Source organism: Acanthaster planci, linkage group LG06 (assembly GCF_054643075.1).
Source record: "Acanthaster planci isolate LZ-2023a linkage group LG06, COTS_SCS, whole genome shotgun sequence".
NCBI classification, from domain to species: domain Eukaryota; kingdom Metazoa; phylum Echinodermata; class Asteroidea; order Valvatida; family Acanthasteridae; genus Acanthaster; species Acanthaster planci.
This window is the reverse complement of record NC_141782.1, coordinates 19,983,794-20,007,591: the sequence shown is the minus strand read 5'-3', so window position 1 is coordinate 20,007,591 and position 23,798 is coordinate 19,983,794. Positions and strand designations below refer to the sequence as shown.

General features: G+C 41.2%; 1 protein-coding gene and 1 pseudogene across 1 annotated transcript; both read left to right on the top strand.

Annotated features, from left to right (window-relative positions):
• The first annotated feature begins 1,793 nt into the window (after positions 1-1,793).
• Positions 1,794-21,659, top strand: LOC110981359 (nose resistant to fluoxetine protein 6-like). The gene is made up of 16 exons (XM_022238873.2): positions 1,794-2,061; positions 5,511-5,875; positions 6,831-6,985; positions 7,269-7,383; positions 7,703-7,817; positions 10,809-11,044; positions 11,566-11,736; positions 12,476-12,572; positions 13,354-13,446; positions 13,756-13,924; positions 15,192-15,271; positions 15,655-15,768; positions 16,816-16,948; positions 17,700-17,883; positions 18,250-18,392; positions 18,769-21,659. The coding sequence occupies exons 2-16, from the start codon at positions 5,632-5,634 to the stop codon at positions 19,033-19,035; spliced, it is 2,316 nt and encodes a 771-aa protein (XP_022094565.2). The 5' UTR covers positions 1,794-2,061; positions 5,511-5,631; the 3' UTR covers positions 19,036-21,659.
• A 222-nt stretch (positions 21,660-21,881) lies between these two features.
• On the top strand, positions 21,882-23,000 carry LOC147798931 (uncharacterized; annotated as a pseudogene).
• Positions 23,001-23,798: the final 798 nt, after the last annotated feature.

Below are 23,798 nucleotides of genomic sequence, written 5' to 3'. Positions count from 1 at the left end.
GGGGGAACCCTGTGTGCGAATTGTGAACCTCTAGTTAGGCAAACCTAACCCTAATCAACAGAAATTAACCCTAGTTTCCAGTCACAAGCGATTATTTTCTATGGAATTCCATATCTGCCGTCGTGCGTCGTCCGTCGTGCGTCGCCCATCGTGCGTCGCCCGTCGTCCGTCGTGCGTCGTGCGTCGCCCGTCGTGCGTCGCCCATAAAAAATCAAATGGGTTGCATAGGACCTGCAAAAGCCGGGGTTTAACAAATGATAATGTGATGATTCCATTCACTTCTAAAGATCTTTTCCGAATAAGGCAAGCACAAATCTCACCTGCAAAGCATATACTAGTCACATAATTAATTCCAAATAATGCTAGACTACCCTGCCCCTTGACAAGAAAATATCGCCTCTCTGAGAATTCAGCCAAGTGTTTTTCGGGGAAAAACGTTTTCAGCAAAAATGTTCCGGCCAACTTATCCACAGTGTTATTCTAATTGTGCCGACTTGTTTTCATCAAAATTCCAGGAAGAAATCTGCCACTGAACCGATACAGACATTCCATCTTGTCCTCTCAATTTCACCTTGAAATCCAGAAATACTAGACGTGCTGTGGATAACAAACTGTTTATCAAATGTATTGTTAGGGGGCAATTACCACTTGGTTTAAGTTTCAAAAAATATGACGTGTTGGTTTTGTTTTTGCATCCAAAAACCGGGGTTTACTTATAAGGATGCAGGCCCGTAAATAGGCCGCGAAAACTGCTTCGCGGGCCAAATCACAATTTGTATGCCCTCAACTTCTTTACGAAATAGAGTATTTTGTGGCCCGTAAACTTGAAATTTTGTGGAAGAGACAAGTTTAGGCGGGCAAAGAGAATCTCAGCTTGCATCTGAGTGATATTTGGAAGAAATTGGTGCCTGAAAAACGGTCCATTTTTCGAGAAGTGTAGGCATCGATATTTCAAAATGGCGAGGGGTTTCCCCAAGACTGCATTTTAGGGGCGACCTTCCGTGGAAATAAATATCTTCAAAAGTCATCGGTTAATGAATGGAGATTTGAAAAAATAATTAAAAACCATAAACTGGGCTTTAATTTGACGTGCGTCTCAAACGCCTGATAAACTCGTGAGTATTTTTCCTGATTTTTAAATTCCGGGTATTTATTACTGTTGGCTATGTAGTACTGTCCTGCAACCTGTAGAGACTGCGCCCTCTATTGTCAGTCTATAGATATTTTTAATGAGTGTGGTACGTACATGTACATGTATGTACAGTACATGAACGTCTGTACGATACTTCTGCAGCTGTACGGGCCTGACGGCCGCGCCGTTGTCAATAAAATCATCGCCCAACTCCTTGATCAAGGCTAACTACCAGCGCGAGTGTACGTGTCCAGGTAGCGCCTTGAGTAAAGGCTAGACCAAACAAAGCGCCTTTTATTTTGGGCAAGCATGAGGCAGTTCTGCACTATTCCTGAGAAAATGCAACACACTGCAGACTGAACCAGAACTGGAACATAAGCAGTCATAAAAGAAACAATTACCCTAGTAATCTCCCAGTTCTCGACTGAATAAAGTAATTCATAGAGCCTCAATTGCAATTTATATGCTTAGAACTTAAGAAGCACTTAAACCGGCGATTTCGCCACAATATTATAATAAGCCTTGAAGTTGAACTACCGAAACGGGCTTCCAGAGCTACGGCTAGGTCTATTGTCTACGCGTCGCCACGCATTTCCAATGGAGCGAAGACCTAGACCTAGCTCTAGACAACAGATTCGGATGCAGCTGAAGACTGGTCGATGCTCTCATGCGCGCGCCGGCCGGCCGGCCGGCCTGTAGACGATTGTACAGGTGATTTTCATAGTGAAATGCCGTGACACCTGTGTCACCATCACGAATTGTGCTATTATTGCACAAGCGATCACATGACAACCGTGACAGATAGCATTGCGAGTCAGTCAGTCCACAGAGCTGGTTGACTTTGATCATGTATGTCGAACCATGGTCGAACACATTCAGTTATAAATCTGCGGATATTTCGGCGTGAGGATTTCCTCGGCTAAAACCAGGTAGGCAGTTGACAGAGACGCACATCATCACAACTGGGAGACAGGGGACAAATGTTGCATCCTGACTCCACTTTTCTCATCATATATCATCTCCATGAAAGTCAGTCATTACAGAAATGCTGGAAAGACACGAATTCTGGACTGAGAAACATTTACTGATGTTGTTGGGAAATACTTCGAAAATTCTCTTCTCTCCCCATAGACTTTGTACACAACTGCTGAAGTGGAGTCAGGATCATGAATGCAACATTTTTATTATTATTATTAGCAGATTGGGCCTATCAATATATATTTATGGAATTAACACCAAGGATTCCTCAAAAGTGTGCCCTAGGCACTGTAGCTCGCAAACCTGAAGAAACCTGTAGGGTGGAGACAATGAGAAGCAGTTACAGTTTTAGAGGTGGGAGGAAAACCCCAGGGGAATGTTCTGGGTAAAACCCACGGAATCAGGTAGGGACTGAAAACCCAATCCACATGTGGACCGGGCTGGGATTCGAACTTGGGCCGCAGAGGTGGAAGGCGAGGAAAGAACCACTATGCCAACCTGACTCCTCCGGAGACTGTCCTTGTATTTGGAGAAGTCCTCGTATTCAAGGACAAAAATCAGTCCCCAGAAAGAGAGAATGTCCCTCTAAATTACTTCCAGAACTGTGTGAGGTTTATACAATTATTAGTTGTACAAATCTTTGTATGAACCTTACAGTTCTGGAAGTACCTCTGAATGAAGACATTTTTTTTCAAGTGGGCTTGGTGATCCTACCATAAGAGTACCAATGCTCTAGGGATCCTTTTATGCCTTGATTGCAGAAGAAAACACCCAAGGCTGCCGTGTAAAAGAAATTCTTGTTTTCTGCCGTTTACTGCTAAGATGTGTTTGACATAATCAGTTAATCTGCACAATTGCTTGATCTTTCCTTGATCTGTCAATCATGCACAATGGTCAAATAATCCTGTCATCAGCCAATCACCTTTTCTGTCAACTATGCGGCTGTGGAAGATTGTTTTAAAGAGGAATGTGCAGTCAGAAATGTTACAAACAGTTGAAGGATAGAGTCATCGTGCAGATGGACTGATCACTTCCTGCATGTATCTTTGCTCTTGTATCCAGTCACATTTATGTTAGACAGCAAGCGCTTAACAGTTTCCACATAATTATGAAAAGTGTTGCCCCATAGCAAAACAGATAGTGACAAAATGGTGGCAAGATCAAATCCTGCCCTTGCAGTGCCCACAAGTTGAATTTTTTTTCCTTCCTAAAAATTCCAAAATCTTCCTTCACTTAGTTCAATTCAGTTCAGGTTCACTTTATTTTCCACATAAGAGAGCTTGTCGAGTAGGGACTCCCACTTACATAACAACACGTACAAATACATGTATCACATTCACAGAGACATTACATTGTCGTACATATACATGCGTACTAACATAAGACAATAATTAGACATAAAAAAAAAGAGATGAGTGCGGCAAGTAACTCTGTGATTCAGTAAACAGACCTTATATTTATGTTTGAACAATGATGGATTGGTTATATTTTTAACCTTAACAGTCCTCAGTCCTCCAACAGGTGAAGGATTGAGGACTGTTAGGGTTAATGATAGATCTAGCGAGTTCCACAACTCAGGGCCCTCGTGCCTTACTGTTATGATTGCAAGTTTAGTGCGTACAGATGAACGATGAAATTCACTCAACTGTCTTGTAAAATAGCAATGGATTCTATCATTTTTTATGAACATTGAATTTATATACGTAGGTAACTTAGTATTATTTACTTGGTGCATAAGGGTTCCAAGCTGGAAATAATAGATATCACTGACTTTAAAAGTTTCACACTGTTGAAAAAGAGGATTGCAGTGCTCTTGATAATGCGCAAGGCCTTTTTTTTTAAGTTTGAGTACTCTGTCTATTTGGCTAGTGCCACAGCTGCCCCAGGCAAGCATTCCATATGATACGTATGGCAACATCAGAGTATTATACAAAGTTAATAAATCATTTTCTGGAAGATATGTTTTAAGTTTACATATTTGTAACACTCTCGACTTCTTAACTTGTACAATATTATTCCTATATTCCTAGATATTAATGAACAGATGTAATTAACAGGTATTTTCCATGATAGTCTCCCAGAAATTTAGTAGAGTCAGTCTTCTGAATGTTACTATTATCTATAAATATGTCTGGAATAGAATGACAAAACCTTTTACTGAATAACACAAAGTTGGTTTCTTTAAGTTAATTGTCAACTTATTTGCTTTGATCCATACTGCAACCTTTTCCAATTCTATTTTGACTGTGTCAAAAGTGTATTAACATCATTATGACTATTAAATAAATTGCTGTCATCTGCAAACAAAATAGAGGAAGCAAGGCAGAAGATTTGCTAAAATCATTAATATAAATCGAAAATAGAAGGGGCCCAAGAATGGACCCTAGAGGGCTCTATAGGAAATTTTACAATAAGATGACTGATGACCATTTATACGTTGTTGGCGGTTAAAGAGGTAACTTCTGAACCAGTGCAGAGCCATTCCTCTGATACCATAATAATCAAGTTTTGATAAAAGAATATCGCGATTGACCATATCAAAGGCTTCAGAGAGGCTCAGGAAGATACCAATAGTAATCAACGAAGCATCTAAATCATTGGTTATCTTGTCAATTAAATGGCTACTTGCATGTGATGTTGAGTGTTTCTCTCTAAACCCATACTGGTTGTCAGAAAATACATTATGTTTGTCTAAGAAGTGTATTGTACATGTACGGTAGGTGTGTAGATAATGCATTCCATAATTTTAGAAAAGGAAGAGAGAGCAGAGATTGGTCTGTAATTGTTTACTAGAGATGCTTTAACACCTTGCTATTTATTATTTTCCAGGTATTTTGATATTAACTTTTTCTTTATTGAACTGTTGTACATAATAGTTACATGTACATTTGGAATTATGAAGAACATTAGTCAATACATTTTTATATCGAACTTAATTAGCATGATTTAACATGTTTAAGTCAGTAGGCTCAGACTTATATTTAGGCTTAAGTTTATTTTTGTAATTGATAGATTTACTCAGACTAACCGTGACCCAAGGCACTTCTGGAATTAATTTCCAAGAACATCAAGATCAGGTCTTAGTGTGTATTAATGGTAATTAGAATGTCCAATGTTTCAAACCAAATTCCAAGTCAAATTGCAGGACATATCTATTTTCTTTTTGTGGTCTGTAATTCTGGCAGATTTTTTCAAGTTAATAAAGTCCAAAGTTGCAATGGGTTTGAATTCCATCTCACAAATACAAACTTACAGTGACAATGTACATGTAAGCATGGAACCAGATGGAAGTTTGTTGTAATATTTCTAAGAACCCCAGAACACAACATACAACTGGCAATTTGGTGCTTATCGCAATCGATTAACGGTGCTACTTGTGCTTATTCTCCTTTTTTGACAGGATTTTGTCAGAGTGAAGACTGTCTGAAGTGGAGCACTTGTTCTGAAACTTAAACTTTTCGGAGGTTTGTCCACTTTTGGACCAAATATTTTGAGACAAGCTACAGTATCCGTACGTAAGCATGGCAACATCAACAGCCCGGTTTGTTTTTATCTCGGTGTTGTTGCTAACCATATGCTGTGCAATCAGCTTTGCCCACTTGGAAGTGGATCCGTCAAAGCTCAAGAACATCCTGTACAAGTCATGGTCGCCACCCCTTCATGAAGCTACAGTGGATACGTACAACGTGTCTGCTGCTTGTGAAGCTGAAATCAAAAGGCTCATCGGTGGTGATCCCCGCACCCTTGAGAGCGATGTCATAATGGGTAAGTCCGTTTTTCCATACGTACTCTCTCACAATTCCACAGTGATGGCTTCTAGGTAGGTAATTTTGTTGGCTTGTTCACTCATTTTTCTTTCTTTTGTCAAAAAATAGCTTTTGCTGGTACAGACAAGTTCGAACAATGACTGTGGTTCAACCACTGGTTAGTTGCCTCTTACCAACGTGCAACAACTACAACAATGCTTGTCAAACAGTCTCTGCCATCTATTGTGGTTATTTTCAGGCCAGCAGTGCACTTAGTTTTTAGTTACAACAAATGCTATATGTCCCACAATAGTTGGCTCCATGGTCCAACCATTCATCGTGCAAGTGACAGCAATGAAGCCATTATGTGTAGTCTTTTGTCTAACTTGATCTTTGTCGATGTTCATTGACCAAGTTTTGACCTATTAACTTGATGATACCGACACAAGGGTCAGTAGACACCAGGGATGGTTCTCTGTCTATAGAAGAGAGCTAAGCAAAGGAAACATTGCGTGCACGCAATTTTCATTTGAATGTCGCACAAACTACAGCATAAATAATGTTACTTAACAATAATAAAACATGTACTTCCATTTCAGGAATTTACAATGGGTGTGCTAATAGGGCCCTCCAAACATTGGGGGACATTTATAAGCTGACCTATATCAGGATTTTGTTCAGCCAAACTGCAAATCTGTGTTTTGGTCATTTGGAGGACAATTTAAAATAAGGTATACACCTGTATAAGAAAAATGTTAGTCAGTTGCTGGTTACTATGAAACAAAAATAATCATTGGCACACCAAACAAAGGTTGTATACAACAAGTAAACACATATGACACAAACATGAAAAGTCCCCCCCCCAACAAATTCATTTCATACCTGCGTCAATCCTCTGTACCTGAATAATTTTGACAGCTTCCACGGAGCTCTGTCACTTACGTATTGTCTTCTTATAATTGATATTCATGCAGCTCTGGATGCCTTTGGCAAGCCACCAGCCGGTTTACTTCAGTTAAACTTTGGGTGGTATGGACACTATGATGAATGCATGGCCATAGAAGGGTTCAACTACTGCCTGACTGACCTGATGTTGAACGTGACAAAGTTGTCGGAGCACCCCAAAAATGTAAAGATTGTTTGTTTTTTCCACCTCGGAAAGGAGCCCCATAGCAACGGTTCCATAAAGAACAACATTTAATTTGTAATTAAGTAGAAGAACGCAAATTAATCCACTGTCTGTTGGATTGTGACAGCATTTTCCATGTTGAATGTCATGCACTGTAGGCTTTGGGTATAAACAAAGGCTTTTAAAGAATTTGAAAATGAAATCATGCGATATTGCTCGTTATGTAATGTACGTTCAGTCCTCTCATCTTTGCACATTTTTTCTTGTTGACCTTGTATTCCAGAGTTCTCTTGGAACAGGGTTTCCTGGCATGGAAACGATGGACATCAAATGGGGGATATGCGTGCCCAAAAACTGCAGCGACGAGGATGTTGACGCTGTCATAACTCACCTACTTGGTAGGTCCAGCAAATGAATCACAATAACGACAGACCAAAAAAAGGACTGACAAAATATTCTTGCATGTCCATGTAAATAACAACCATAGATCAACACTGAAATGGTTACAGCTCCCTGACGAGCGCACTTAATGCTCTTGTTTAAGCATAAATGGACACACGAAAAAAAAAAGCAATCTCTACCATCACAGATGTCTCTGTCATTCCCGGACGAGGTGAAGCACTTTTTGTCATGTCTTACTGAGAATTTTCCTCAAGCCTGCCAGAGCAGAGCCTTCCCTTTTTAAATCTTCTCATTTCTCTGTGCTGGTGGTCAAAGATGCGCTTCAGGTTTTGGAGAGTGTCAACATACCACGAGATGTTCTCCAGGAGACGGGTGTTGTCTGTGCAAAGAATCCAACAATTCCGTACAGTGCCGGTGTCATCTGCACTATGTGAGTTTTATCTTCGTATCCTTTCTTTGTCATATGTGATGAATCTATTAGGCTCTTCCTCTGGGGCCCACATTCTTCAAAATCTAGCAGATGGTTTGGGGAGATTTCCAATTTTAAGGTGGTTTGAAGCCCTCATGGCTTGATGTCCGGGCATAAATCTAGGGAAGTAATGTGCCATCGTTTCCTGCTTAGTGGAGGATGTCGAAAGATTCAAGAAGGTTCAGGGCATGCGTTTGACCAGATTACAGAAACTGAGTCTCAAGGCCAGTTTTTACTGCTTGTATTTTTAGTTCCATAATAAAGAGTAAACAGAGTTTTTGGTTTGATACATCCATTTGGCATCCTGGCGGGAATAGACAAAAATGTTGATGGTTCGCATTGAGTTACAGCGTGCAAGTTTCATTTGAAATCCTGTGACGCAATAGTGACCCTGGTGACTTGTGACCTTTTTTGTTAAGTTGGATCACAAATGCCTCTGCACCTGTCATTATTTATAACTCCTTCGGTACCAAACAGCGCACACAGATGTACCGTTCCCTTTAAAATCCGAAATACCTACAGTCATTTGCAAAAAATTGAGACCACCTGGAAATTTGTTGATATTTGTGTCACCGGTTCTGCGTGGTATTGTCTCATTGAATGATTACCTAACATGATTTTACAGTACTCCGTTACATCAGAGTCATGCTATGAGCCCATTTGAATGAAATTTGTTGCAAAGGCAGGTCTTGTATCACATTTTGTCTTTTGTGCAGTGTGGGTAAAACAGTCAGTCTAAGTCATCAAAAACAGAGGAGGGTGCACTAAATATAAGATGGTAAATATTTCAAATCGTGAAATGAAGTCAAATATTTGCTCAAATCAAGATGTTAAGATTATGCATTGAAAATAATCATAAGTTGCCATGATTAATTAATTGAAGTTTGGTTTTGGTTGTGGTTAATGCATCATGTATGTTTGGTCCTAAACTTTCGCAATGATTGTAGTTTAAGGTTGTCAGTGTATGCCATAGGTGCAACCATCACCGGCAGCAGAGGGGGGGGAACCAGTGGCCTCACTTTTTTGCAAGTTTTATTGGGTGGGGCTCAATGGATCAGCCTGCATGTGCTAATGGTTGATACCGGATAGTCTAACAACTGCCCCCCCCTGAAAATTATTCCATTGCAGGTGGCGACCATCCACTTTTAGTGACCAATTCATTTTGATTCTTGTCACAAACTCGTCACCGCATACCCCTTGTCTCTGATTTTTCTGTCAATCATCAGTAAGTAACTGTTTACTTGGTACAGCAAGACAAAATTGTACCATGACTGCAAGTAGATTCAGTGTTCATTGTCTACAGGCTTTTCTCATAAAAGGAAACTTAAAATGTGGCTGAATGGGACCGTACCTGCATGGCAGTTGTTGAATAAGCAGTAAACAGGTCACCGTCCTTGATCACAGTTGACTGATGTTATCTAACATTAGCTCTTTCAAAGTTTGTGATGACTCATGATTACTGTCACATGTATTACGCAGCATTATGAATTCAACCAGCGTACGGTTGATTTCATAATCTCACAAAACATTGGTCAAATCACATATGAATATGCATGTATTGGTGTGGAACTGCATTGATAAGAGGTGTTCCTTTGTTTAATAAACTGATTATTGTCTTGGTTGTTTGGTTAGAGTTTTGAAGAAGCCTTTTAAGGTCTCAGAAAAAAATGTATTTGAATTGGAGGGTTTTAGCTTTAAAAACTAATAGGGTTGACTAAAAAACAAACACATTGTAAAAATGAGGGTTTTCTATTCAGGAGACACACTGGCAGGTGCAGGAAAACTTTCAAGCCAAAGAAAAAGGCCCACCCGAAATCTACGGTACATGGGCAAACTCCTTTTAGAAGGGAATGTAATGAAGACAGACAGTTGCATAAGTACCACCAGGTAGAAATAGGATGATGTTGTGTTTGCCAGCCATTTCGGATTTATCAGGAAGAGTTACACATACCAGACTGTTAGCTGATCCATCAAACTCTAACAAAGGAATAAGTAATTGATTGAAAACTGCTGTAAACTTGCGGCGTTACAGAAGTTGGTGAAAAAGTATAACACAGATGGACAAAAAGTTTAACATACATGTACATGTATGTGATAAAAACCCTTTTCTCTTTCCCTTTGTTTTTACTACAAGCTGTCTTTTATGAAAAGAAAGGCTTTACATGTAATCGTGTTACGTTCTGAGTTAAATTTAATATCATCTACTCTTACCAAATTCAGATATACATGTATACTGAAACTTTCAATATCTTCATGGCAGCGATACTCGAGTCTGTTTTGAGAGTTTTTCACAACCAGTCAATCAGCTTCATTGCATTACATGAATCACATTTCCTTGTACAATCAATCAATATGATGCTTTCTTGTTCAAAGTCCGAAAAGTGCTTACTGTCAAGTACGCAAGATCATATGTCATAAACACTCGATCAGACCAATTGTAATGTATCTCTGGAAAGAATTAATGATATCAAAATGGAAGATGTCTACAGTACATTTAATGCCCCACTTCTATGAGACATTTCTCTGGGAATTTCCCTCTCACAGCAATTTGACACTGATTTTCCACTGGAACAGGTTTGCTTCTGAAATATGGCAGAAATTATGTTGTAGAAAGTTTAATGTTTATAGTCCTTTACCTATGTATTAGAACTGTAAAGAAGTCAGCCAATGTTGAAAACATGCAGTTAGTGGAAGAATGCCTAATAGTGGAAATTTATTAGATGTAGATCTGCAAAATGAAACTTGAAAGGCCTCGGGTATAGCTTAGATTATTCTCTTAAGGACGTACAATGTATTTGAATTTTTTTGCCACAGAAGTCTCAGAGAGAGAAAATTATTTTTCACCTTAGGAAATACACTATTTCTGAATAAATAGCGCGGAAGATATCAAGACCTTTATTGCAATTCCATTTTTGTCCAGTTCTCTAAAACTTGATTGCCTTTGTGCTGCAGAATTCTTTGCGGCTTCATCGGTGCTCTGATGATCCTTGGTGCCCTTTATGACGAGTTTCTCAAGCTCCAAGCTAAGAAGTCCATCCACCACAGACTTAGGGAGGGCATGCGACAGCCATGGAGATTGCTGGATGAGACAGATGAGGCAGATGTAGCTGATGACGATGTACCACTTCTCAAGGATGTGGGCACTGGGAATTCCATCAACAGGGAGAGCCCTTCGCCGAAGACACAGAGTGAGTGGGCTGTGACTTGTTGGGCCAGGAGCTTGGCGCCAGGAATCTCTCCACGGAAGAATGCACTTGTCCCAGCCCTGAGTTTTTCACCACATGTCAAGGACAATAGGGGCGATTCACAATAGTGCGCCACCATGAGTTTGCAACGCGTTGGCCAATTACAGCGCGCGAAATTTGTGGACCCTTTCCGAATGTGTATTGGGTCGACAAATTTCACGCATTGTGATTGGTCAACGCGTTGCAAACTCTTGGTGGTGCACTATTGTGAAACGTCCGTATTGGCACAGTGATACAAGACCCCTTAATTGTAACAAACATATTACTGACAAGGATCTACATGTAACTCATACTTGATGTTAAGGCCATGTTTCTTGCTTGTATACATCAATGTGTAGACCATGTATTCATCCAAGGAGGATCTCCTGCTATTTGAAAATAACCTCGTTGTGGATAAAGCTTTTGCTTAGATATTTCCCTTTGATAGCCCAGGACCTTAAGCTTAGTACCTCTTGTATCGGCAGGTCTGGCTGCCAGACTTCTCCTGTGCTTTGCCCTGAATCGCAACGTGGCCAAACTGATGGACACGAAGCAGAGCGATGCTAGCGTGGGCTGCCTGAATGGTGTCAGGGTCATCAGCATGTCATGGGTTATCTTAGGTCACACCGTTGCCTTTTCAGTGCTGAATCCAATAGGTAAGACAGTGGAACAAGGGTTTGGAGACATTATGCATAAATGCCTCAGTATGCATTTCCTATTTGTCTGATAGAACTGATAAAACTTGACCAGCTGGTTTTTAATTCTTTTTCGGTTTCATGTGAAGTATTTTTTTCCAGACTTTAGCCTTCGTAGTACATGACTATCATCTTCACATGTATGTACATATAGGTGCACACAATACAACCAATAAATGCACATTCTGCATTCCAAATTTCACCCTATAGAGGCTTTGTGTGGTAGCCATCTTGCACACTGGTTCTTTTGCGCATGCCCTGTGGAACAAAAGCACAAGCCTACAAGATGACGGCCATGCAAAACCTCTATACTCTATATTTTTGTTTAAAAAGTCTCTTTCGCTAGTATATCTCTTGTAAAAAAGAGACATTTTTACATTGTCCTGCTGCAGACCTTACTTAATTTCACCATGAAAAGCTTCAAAGCTTAAATATCCACTGAATCAGTTCAAAGCAAACAATATAGTGCTTTATTAGAAAGAAGAAACTCCTATAGTCCGTATTCTCTCATTTTACCCTTGGACTATTGTCTGCCATTTGCATAAATTCATTTCACCCTTGTCCCCCATACCATTGCTGGTCTTTGTTAGCACAACATCTTGGTCACTGGTGCTCAGAGTAACACGGAACTTAATGGCTGCATGGAAAGTTGCATTAGGGAATACATGTGAAATAGACGTTGTCGTCCTTTTTCCGCCAGACAATCTTCCAACATTCTATCATTGGATATCGACACATCCTGGCTTCCAAGCTGTGGCCAACGCATTCTTTTCCGTCGACTCTTTCTTTTTCCTGAGGTGAGACTTCACTGTTTGAAATCACCGTGAACAAAATGACCTAACAACGCTCTCCCACCCTGCTGCCGGGCTGGCTTGCCCGTATCAGGTAGCAAAGAAATCAAACAAACACTAGGAGGGGGCTCTCAGCCAATCTGATGCACCTAAGTTAGTGAGGCAAGGTCCCTTGGGATAAAAGCACTTGATGTCATTGTAAGCTCTGACATGTCCCATGCACGTGATTGGGTGTAAATCCCTGCTGATAGGTCCGATCCTTTGTGCACATATTGATAACCTGAGTTGATCTTCAGTGGGCTTCATTGCTGTATGTTTGAATACTGGACTAAGTCATTACTTGAGGTAGGGGGGAACTATTTGTGTTTGGTCCTTTTTTCTTTTGCCTATGAGCTTCCAATTTCTGTTAATGTGTCAGAAAGCTTATATCTGCAAAGAACAACAGAGAAAGAAAGAAAGTGCAGTTGACTTTATTCAGAAGTCGGCCATATTGAAGTTGACGTTTTCATTTTGAGAACTTTAGAATAAAAGTGGAAGCAGTGAAATAAAAATTCTCTGAAGATCAATGTTATTTACCACGACGAACGATATAAAATTTGTGATTTATTGTGTCAAGCTGTTTTAAGCAACATGTGAAATAAATTGAAATTGAGGAATGGAACCCTAAATAGTCTGACACCACCCTATTTGGCAGATTACTTTGAATGATATGGATCCAGGGAACATGATAAAAAACATGGCTTCGTTGAGAATAAGGTATATTCATTCCTCTTGTCCTTGTTTGCAGTGGGTTTCTGGTGGCCTATCTTACTTTCGCTCGCTTCCGTGAGTTGAGGACCATCAAGACATGGGCTTTGTTTTACTTCCACCGCTATTGGAGGTAAGATATCAATGGCAGCATTCACAAGGGAATAGCAGATTGGTTTAGTTTCTCCTTTTTTAAGGGTTGTCATAGTTTTCCGGAAGGATAACTTCCTAGGAAGGTTTCTCCTTGATGGGAGAGTTTGCCATCTTATCAATTTGGTACTGAGGTTGCTGCCCCCACAAAATCAGGTCAGATCATTTTCACTTTCCCATCATTCTGTATGTCTGTCGAACTGAATCACAGAATCTTGAATTCTGATAAAGGTTCCTTGAAAATGATGGATTTTTTCCTCCTCCTTTGCCTCCCCCCTCCTGCGTTCGCAAGGTTGACACCCCTGTTTGCCTTCACCATTCTGATCTGGATGTACATCCCTCAATACTTCGGCTACGGACCTGCGTGGCAGAGTTCTGCCTTCAGAGAGTTCTGTCCCCAGTACTGGTGGAGCTCGTTGCTTTACATCAGCAACTTCTGGCCGAAAGCATTTGGTGAAGAGGTGAGTGTCTCACATAGCCTGTTCTGATTTAAAGATTGCTAGATTTCAGTACTTCGGTACATATGAGCAGTTGTGTAGTTTTTTAAGGAATTGTTTTGGCTTTTTCAGTCTTTTTTCGTTCATTCAGGTGTTTCTGAGGCCCCCAAAATAGACAGATGAATCGAGGACAATCTTAGGAAGATGTAAAGTTTAAGACTTGATTTGGCCTTCCATTGATGACACAACTTAATAAGCAGTATTCCCTCACATTGCTATAAATAAAGGAATAAATATGTGCTCGGCTGGTCTTAAAAGTGCATTTAAGGCCAGCTCAGGAGAATGGACGCGACTAATGCCTGAGCCCGAACTATCAGTGTTCCTTCTCCTGAGCAAGGTAACATTTAATACCAGCTAAGCACATATTTATTTCCATTCATAAATACCTGTTTTATTCAGAGCGTCAGAGAAGTCAATATATGATGGATTTCCCACAATTTTGTGCTAGAATTTTACTTTCATTTTCCTGAACTCCCCCGTCTCTTTATGGTATTTTCCTTTTGCAAGTTGTCCAACAGAATCTCCTTATATGGACTTGGCACAGGCATAGCGAGCCGCGTGCATACAGATTCTTGACCAGTCAGAATCGATAAAACTGTCTCAGATCCAGGCGCCAGCATGTGATTTATGTGGCAGGCATTATTACTTCTCAGCGGGCATTATCAAATGTTAATACATGGTCAACTTGCTCGTTGTTGAATAGGGAGACAGTCTGAGGTATTTATGAATGAATTATAAACGTCTGCTGCAGCAAATGCCTGAGCTGCATTGCATTACAGCTTTGCAGGGGTACTCCTGATGAATGTCTTAACATGCATGCCAAGGTCCAAAAAGATTGGGTGTGGGACAGCAAAAGATTTGGTGGAGATGGGATGGGGGACAGATTCTTCCAAGTTTCTCTTAGCAGTCAGATGCTATCACTAAAAACTGGCCATTTTTGTGGTTAAGTTACATGTACTTAAGCAATTGCCAAAATTCTGCTTAAACGGCTGTAACTGCATTACAACATCCTAAACAGCTCTGTGGTGTACAGAATAAAATCTTTTCACGCCTTCGTTTTCACTTACCATTCATTTAACCCTAAAAGTCAAAGCAGACTCATATTATAAGTCCGGACAGGGACTTCTTTTTTTTAACATCATCGATAAAACCTCTTCAGGATTGTGTGTAACAGTACGCATTGCGTGCTTGGTGATTGCTGTGTCTGAGGTGTACTTTGTTTGATTTCCAGTGCATTGCCTGGACGTGGTACTTGGCTAATGACATGCAGTTTTTCGCCATCAGCCCTCTGCTCATGGCCCCGCTGTTCTAGTAAGTCTCACTGCGTGTTTCTGATGTGATTAGTTGTTCCCTGCCTCTCAGAAATGTGTAGCCCCGCCCCTGCCTGAGACCACACACAAACCAGTTTGTAAAGGGTCCCTGCTCAATTCTGTGCCAAAGCCCTTTGAAGCTTGATAAAATTTATCGTACTCTTATGCAGCACACGCTAGTCAATGATTAACCAAAATCCTCCACAGCCAGTATTGTTCATTTTTAGAATGGTGACTAAATGTCCAATTTCCCAATTTCTCAGCTCATGATTTTTACTCTCTTAAAACTGTACTATAGAAGATAAAGCCTTGCATTTTGTTTTGACCATACGATCTCCAACAAAATTTCGGTTGTTATCATGGATCGTTTGTTTGTGTAAACAGTTTTCCATTATTTGGTTGGTTGGCACTTATTGCAACGCTGCTGGCTTCCTTCATATCAACTGGGCTCATCATTGGCCTCTATGATCTGCAGGTTTCTTTAGCAGGGTTGGAATCGTAAGTGTCTTGTTCTAGACAAACAGGAAGTCACTTTCCAGTGAGCAATTGTGCAACTGAAACTCGATGTAGCAAAACAGTGGCTTTCTTGCCTCCTTAAGGAATGAATCACATGAGTCTGCCATCTGCTTTTCACATGGTTGAGAGTTCACGTGGCCAGGCCAAGCAAACGAGACATTAACCACTTCATGCCAGGGCATTTTTCGATGTTGATGATGCTGGGCCGGCATGACTATCATTTTTTTCATTTTCAAAATCCTTCAAAAATTCATCATTTCATTTAACGGTGGTTTATGGCCGCACAAAGTAATCTGTAGGCACTACTCTAAGTTGACAGGTGACCTTCACAGGTGACTGAATACTTTAGCTAGGCCAGCAGCCTTGTAAACAGAGCCCAGATTGTGCGGTGTTGTATAACTGTCTTTTGTTCACGAACCTGGCTTAGTGCACTGCTGACCTCTTTTCAATAGGGGCCAGATTAGCGTGCAGCAGTGCTGTGTGGCTCATCGCTGCGGTGGTGGAGCGCTTTTGTCCCCGGTGGTAATCCGCTCGCTCTCAATGCCCCAAACCCTGGTATACGGTTTCAAAACAAGGCTGAATTCTCACCACTTTTGAGAGTGAAAAATGTCGGTAATGCCCAGCAGCCTGGTCTTTTGTTCGGAGTACGGTCTTTTGTTACAGGGCCCTGTCTCGTTTGTCCGAATTCGGAGACCCCAGCCACCCATACAAACCATACGTCTCCGATCCCCGAGTCCCCGGCAGGAAGTGGTTAAACCGTTTCTTCTGTAATTTTGTCCATTTTTATTAGAAAGAGCATACTAAACTTCTCATTGTGAATTGCAGGTTCCTGTTTATTTTATGCTAGATTCCTCAAAAGGCAAACTCAAAGTGATTAGTTCCTTTTGACTCAATTTGGTACGTCAATTTACATATTTGGAAATTAAAGACAATAGTTGCAATCAAAGGCTTTAATCAGTCCCCATCAGTAGCCAAACGCATGCAATGATGTGGCTTATATTTGCGTTGTTTGCTTCTTTCCGCAACAAGGGGACCACCTGATGCTAATTTTTCAAGCTTGGTGTACGGCAAGCCCTACTGCCGCATCGCTCCATATCTGGTGGGGATTGGGCTGGGCTATATCATGCACAGGATTGGCAAACGCAGAGTCAAGATGTCGCCAGTAAGTTCTCAAATCATGAATGTCTTCTCTTAATTTGTTGGAATTTAAAAGTACAAGGGACTGATATTGGCCATTTGTGGCCATTTGTAGTCTGTATTAGCTCTCTGAAATGTTTGACCTTGTCAAACTGGTTCCCAAGGTGGAGGTCTTGGAACTAGGCTGACCTAGTTTGCCCTGAGGAAGCTAACGTGTTTGCACCCATGTGCATTGAGCACATACTGATGAGAAAAACCTGTCGTGAAACATGAAATGCAGCGAGTCCAATTTAGAACAAAACTTGGTTTCAAAATTAGCTTAACAAGACATCAGAGGTAAAACTCAACATGATAAAAATGATGATATTGGAGAGAAGGTACATTCCCCCAGCTCGCTCAAGGATAGATTTGCACTTTTCACAAGCCTTCGGTGGTATACACTGAGCATACAGTGTTAAAATACACGTCAGGCAGGGCAAAAATCCAAAACTAATTTACATCTCCCCGGCGCAAAGCCATCCTTGAAGTAGCTGTTTGCGGTACCCGCTGCTACATCTGATTTGAGCCAGCCAGTCGACACCGGCAAACTTGGTGGTCGAGTGGTTAAGACGTCTGCACTAGTAAGCCGGAGGTCATGGGTCCCAGTCCCACCCGAGTACGCTTGTGGTTTTGGCAAAAATCCAAAATTAATCCCCCAGCTCTTGTTAGGTTAATTTGAACGAGTTGCTTTCAGAGAGAAGAAAAAGCTGACAATTCCATGTGTTGTTCGCTTTCAGGTGCTAGCTGTGTTGGGCTGGTTGGTAGCCGCCGGCATGGCACTGAGCGTGTTGTATGGCCTGTATCCAAGTTTCCACACACCAATGACCAAGGCAGCAAACATTGTCTATGGTTCCATTAGCCGCTTTGTCTGGGCCCTGGCCCTAGCATGGCTGGTGTTTGCATGCAAATATGGATACGGAGGTGAGAGTCTGGGTACATGTTTAAGGGCCCACAACATGAAAGTTACGCTGGAGTACATTTACAACAGATGTCCATACCTATGAATAATACTGTTCATAAATGTGACTACTTTCATTAATATAAGGGCAGGCATTGGAACATTTTCAGAGTGCCAGAACTGAGAAAAGTACATTGGACTCAAGTTGCATTCTGGGAATTTCCATTGCTTCTGTTACAACTATGTTTTGCGTTGAGCACCTTTTCAGTGGACACGTGCTGCTTAGAAATTTCAGTTATTGTTAGTAACATTGAAGATACTTTGTAGGGCCCTTTAAGCTGATAGAAAAAGAGTCTGTATTGCCCATTTTATCACTGCCTCTGTCACAGGGTGGATCAACAGTTTCCTGTCCTGGAGTGTGTGGGTGCCACTGGCCCGGGTGACGTTCTCAGCTTACATGTTCCATCCGATCGTCATAGAGGTTTTCTACGGCAACTTTGCCTCTCCTTTCCATTTCTCTGTCTACCTGATGGTGAGTGCCAAGCATAGGTTATCTGCCGAGAGTCCCCCCCCCAAAAAAAAAAAAAATCCTAAGTTTAATATTTTTGATTGTCTTTAGCCAGATTCTGTTTTATGGGAAATTAACTTTGCCTGTGGAAAAAAATGCCGTACTTTTTCCTCACTTTTCCCTCTCAAGTTGTTTCAAGCACCAATCGCTTTCTTGTTTTACATTTTTTGACTGCCTGGAGTACTGGGGCTCATTCGCAGTACTGAAAGTTTCCCAGTCTTTGGACTGAGTCATACCTATGGGGCTCTTTGCAAAAAGAAAATTGAATTGAAGTGACTTGAAACCCACGCCATTCATCTAAAGTTCTGTGATCGCACTGCATGTCTACACATTTTGGCAGGCATTCTACTTCGTCGGCCTGGTCTCGGTGTCTTACTTTGTTGCCATCCTGGTAGCACTGGCCATCGAGTACCCCTTCGCCAATCTGGAGAAGGTACTGCTCCCTACCCCAGCAAGGACCAAGAAAGTTGAGGGGTTTGACGGCCGAGCAACAACGGCAGGTGACAGTGAGGTGGTCACGGTAGTCACCGGGCGCCCCGTGGAAAACGGACTCACACAGCGGGTGTCCGCCTACCAAAAAGGGCTTGCCGACTCCCGGGGAGTGTGATTTGGGAGCGACAGTCAGTAAGTGCCTCAGGTGGATGTTTCATCGAAGAAGGCTTCCAGAATTTGTTTGATTGGAACCTCAAAAGCAGAATGTAATTTCATCCTCATGTACCTCATACTAAGTGATACGATCAGGGCAGAATTCAAGTGACATTTTGTAATTCATATTTTTATATCTGGAGTATAATACAGTGGCATTGCACTGTTTAATGAATTGAGTAAATTTTGCAATCAATTTAGCCAATTCAAAGTTTTCAGTCAGCCTTAAAATGTAAATCTGTTTAGAGGCTTCAAGTGGTCTGCACATGGGTCTTATCAAATTATGTATATTGTCATATTCTGCTTTACAATCTTCGATATCTCATGTTTCAATTGTGAAGTAAATTAGATGAGGACATTTGAAAAAATAGATTGTTTGTACAATTTTTGTACCAGAAATAGAAGTCCAAGATCATCATTGCTGTTGAGGAGAATCGAAACTAATCAAGAATTGTAGCAAGAGTTTTATTGGGTGGGTCTTCACTGCTTTTAGGGGACCAGTTCTTCTGTTAAGCAAATTAGGACTGAGTTGTCGGGAGATTTCTTCCCCCCCCCCTCCACAATTTTCGCTCCCCACAAAATCGCTGTAATAATGAGCGTTTGTCCCAACAACTTTGCAACAAATCGGTGTCTACTGTTCAGTGTAAAGTTTTTCAGGCTAACTGTGATGACCACTTCATGCTTTTGAGACAGTTTGACACTTCACTTTATACGTGACAAACGATTACTTGCAAGACACCAAAGGGTCTGGAGAATTAAGACTAAAACCATGTTGCAAAACTGTCTGGCTGTGGCTACTCACTATGGTGTATCAGTGGGAGAAAAAGTGTTGCCATAGCCTCAAAAGCTGTCATTCAGAGGTGGCCTTGATGTATTTCACTGGCCGTAGATGGACAACTTGTTGCTAGGGTCAGTTCGTCCCATGTGTTTGTGAGCTGTTCCCGATGGGAAGAGGAGGTTTCCAGGTATTTCGGGAACAAAGCACGTGCGTGAGTCAGTGTATGGCTGCGCTGATAGGACAGACGCGCACATGTGCAAGGGCATGCATAGCTGTTTCCAAAAAGCCTCCTGCTGGGCATGCGCTGTTGAGATACCGAACTGGCTCATTATGTAAAATGGTATTACAGTTTTGAGGGCTTCAAACATTCTCCATTTTGATATGATCCTTTAGAAATTTGCCCATGTAAGGCTGAAAGACAATCATCTACGTGGTAGTTTTTATATTTCACGGATCCCTCTCTACACCATATAAGCTCCACTCCCAGTAAGAATCCTGCAGTCTCCTGAAGACGGACAGAGTACACTGTTCGAAACGTCGAGTTATTCTCCGGTTCTTCTCAGAACCACACATACTCAAAGAAGAGATAAACACATGGTGTTACCGCAATCTTTCCTATAAATCTATATTTCACGTTGTCGAACAAGCCGACGCATATCTTTATTATACATTCAGTTCTTTTATGCTCTTCTTGTATGCTTCAAAGAGATTTTCAGAGCATTCGAAATATAATTGAGAGACCTAAAATAATTTACGGCAGGGATATTGGTTTCAAGATTTATTTCTCTAACTGCAGTTGTTTTTGTGTAAACAGTGAGAAATTATTCTCAGTTTATTCAGGGGTTTGATCTCTTGACTTTCATCTGTGACTGTAATTGTTTGTGATTCAAGATGGTAAATTTCACAGTACTATACATGTACTTATTGTAGGTTTTTGAAGTTTAATTGCATTAGCTATTGTTTAATTGGATTTCAACTTTCTTGAATTTTCTCTAATACATAATGATTTGATTTTTTTTAATGATTTCAGCAACTCATTGCCCATCGGTGCAATCGTGTCCATATTGTTTGAAAGAATTCAAATGAAATTGATATCTTTTAAGGAATTTTGACAATTATATAAATTTGATATGTAAATGTTTGAACTTTTAAAGGAATCGCCAGAAATGTATGCCAGAATGTTAATATTTTTAGCAGAAATCAAGTGTCTTTTTAAAGTAAAATGATAAAGATTGTTTTTTTGTTTTAAATCTTAATTTTCAGATGAATTTTGGTACCTTTATAGCCAAATGTATAGTGTATGTGTAAGCTGCAAGAAAGATATCCTAGTTATTGATCATTTCAGTAATTCTTTTGAAGAAAACGTAATTCACGCATCGATCGATCAAATATTATCGTGTTAAAAAAATGAGAGATTAAACGGATTTGTGTATTTTTATTTGAGATATTGCCAAAATGATGATGCCAAATAGATACATGAGTTTGAATTGAAATCAAGTATATGTAATTATTGCTAAAAGATTTAATTTTTATATCGTCCATGATGCACACATTTTACAGTTTACGCATGGAGCTGTGATTTTTTTTAAGGTTCCTGTTTGAATCCAAGCAGAGCTTTTCAGAATTTGAGAACCAGTGAAACTGATGGATGGATTAATGTCTCAAGTCAGATTAATCATGACGATGATGAAACAAGAAAAAAGGAGATGCCGTTGTCGTATCTACTCAGATGCTATCTTTTATCCAGAGCTGACATTTTATAGCTACTGTAATTTCAGGAATAAAATGGTACGATGGTGATCACCAAACTACTGCTCGATTATAGGTTGTGCAGTCTCTTTAAGATTTCACTTTGAAAACACTTTCTTTTTTTTCGCAACATTGGTGTTTGTTTTTGCTGGCCCATATTTTCTGATTCGATTGATGCGCGGAGTCATACAGTCATAGCGGCGCGAACTTCAGACTTTGGAACCGAAATCGATTAGGTATGCAATACCGCATGCAGCTATTGCGCGGTTATTGTCCATGTGCACTCAATTTACCATTTTGGTTCCCCAGTTGAGACACTCTTGTTGCAACTCCCATCGAAGAGCTCTGGGTCATGAGGCTTCTGCTAGTGATGGTCTGTGAAGTGTGAGAACATGGAGGAACGAATAGCCTATACTGACCTGTATTCCAAGCCCACAGATACCCATCAGTATCTTCACTCATCCAGCTGTCACCCTAGATACTGCAAGACTGGTATTGCACACAGCCAAGCACTCAGACTGAGACGCATTTGTTCAAATGATTAAGATTTCTCAAGTCATACACAGGAACTGACGAGGCATTTGATTGCAAGGGGGCACAGCTATCACCAGGTTTAACGCTCTATCAATAGGGCCCGCTCTGTCCCTAGAAGTCTTGCACTCAAGGAGAAGACCCCCCGTGAAGAAACAACCCCCAGGGTCCCCTTGGTCACCACCTTTCATCCTCGTCTCTCCCTCCTCCCCAAAATAATCAACGACAATCATCATATCCCCCACAGTTAAGACCGCCTAGCCAGTGCCATCCCAGACACCCAAATTGTGGCCTACAGGCGTCCCCGCAACCTACGGGACCTTATTGTTTGGGCACGTTCAAGCCACGTTCAAGTGTGATTCTAACAGATGTGTTGTTTGCCAGAACCGTGTCCTGGAATCAGATACATTCTCTGGACACTCCTCCGGTACCACCCACAGAACTAAAGGCACCATCACATGTAGCTCTTCTAATTTCATGTATCTGATCTCTTGCAGGGAGTGCGGTATGTTGGAGAGACTAGGAACACTCTCAAGAAGCGTTTCTATGTCCACAGATCTACGGTCAACACCAAACGACTAGACACCCCTGTAGGCCACCACTTCAACCTTCCTAACCATTGTATGTCAGACATGATCTTACAGGGCATAGAATCACTTGGGCATCATAAAGATGCTGCTGGCTTCAACAGGGAGAAGCTTTGGATCAAACACCTCTGCGCCATACAACCCCATGGCCTGAACATCCAAGAGGGAAACTACTAATTAACACTCTTTTCTTTCCCCCTCTTTTGTCTGCAGACTATACCCCCCTTCCACTAATTCGAGTCCAGTTCCATCCATTGTATTTTTTCTTTGATCTCATCCCACCTTACATTCCTTTGCTGTTCAACCATGCCTTTCATGCAGCCCCAAGGCTTTGCACCTTTATCCAGCCTGCAGCTTCCTTGACCTTTCATTTTGTCCTGTTGCATTCATCCATGCTTGGTTGATTCTCCGTGTGCTTGTTTGTCCTGTCCACTTGTCATTTTGCCTTTGAGGAAGATTCTGCTAGGATCGAAACGCCAGGCCCTCCATATTTTGAGAAGTGTGAAACTGCTAGTAGGTGGCCTCCATACGAGCCGCGCGTGTTATTTCCAGTCTAAAACTGTGACCGCTGTCTTTTATCTGACTCATTTTCGGGGGGGGGGGCAAAGTCAATTTGCCGAATTGTAATATTATTTGTTCGCCAACCCCGTGTCGTGTAAAATTTGCAATGTACTGAGGGGATACATTGAGTTTTTTACGTGCATCCGCCTGGAAAATGTTAATCCGTGGTATGTTTCATGCTTCAGGGGAAATGCCGACAACCAACGAATGTCGTTTATGTATCAATTTTAGATTGGTTCGCCGACGGAAGTTCCATTTGCCGACTGGAGTTAATCATTGGGGGAGGGTACCACACCCTAACCCTGGTCGCTACGCCCCTGCCTACAGGATCCGCCTCCGCACACAAGCCCGGCCTGGCAAACCATCAGTGAACAAATGCATATTTAGAACATTTAAAGAATATAATATCCAGTTCTTATTAAAGTGACTACGCGCGCACGCACCACTGATTGCAAGTTCCTAATACGGCCGTTTCACAATAGTGCGCCACCAAGAGTTTGCAACGCATTGGCCAATCAC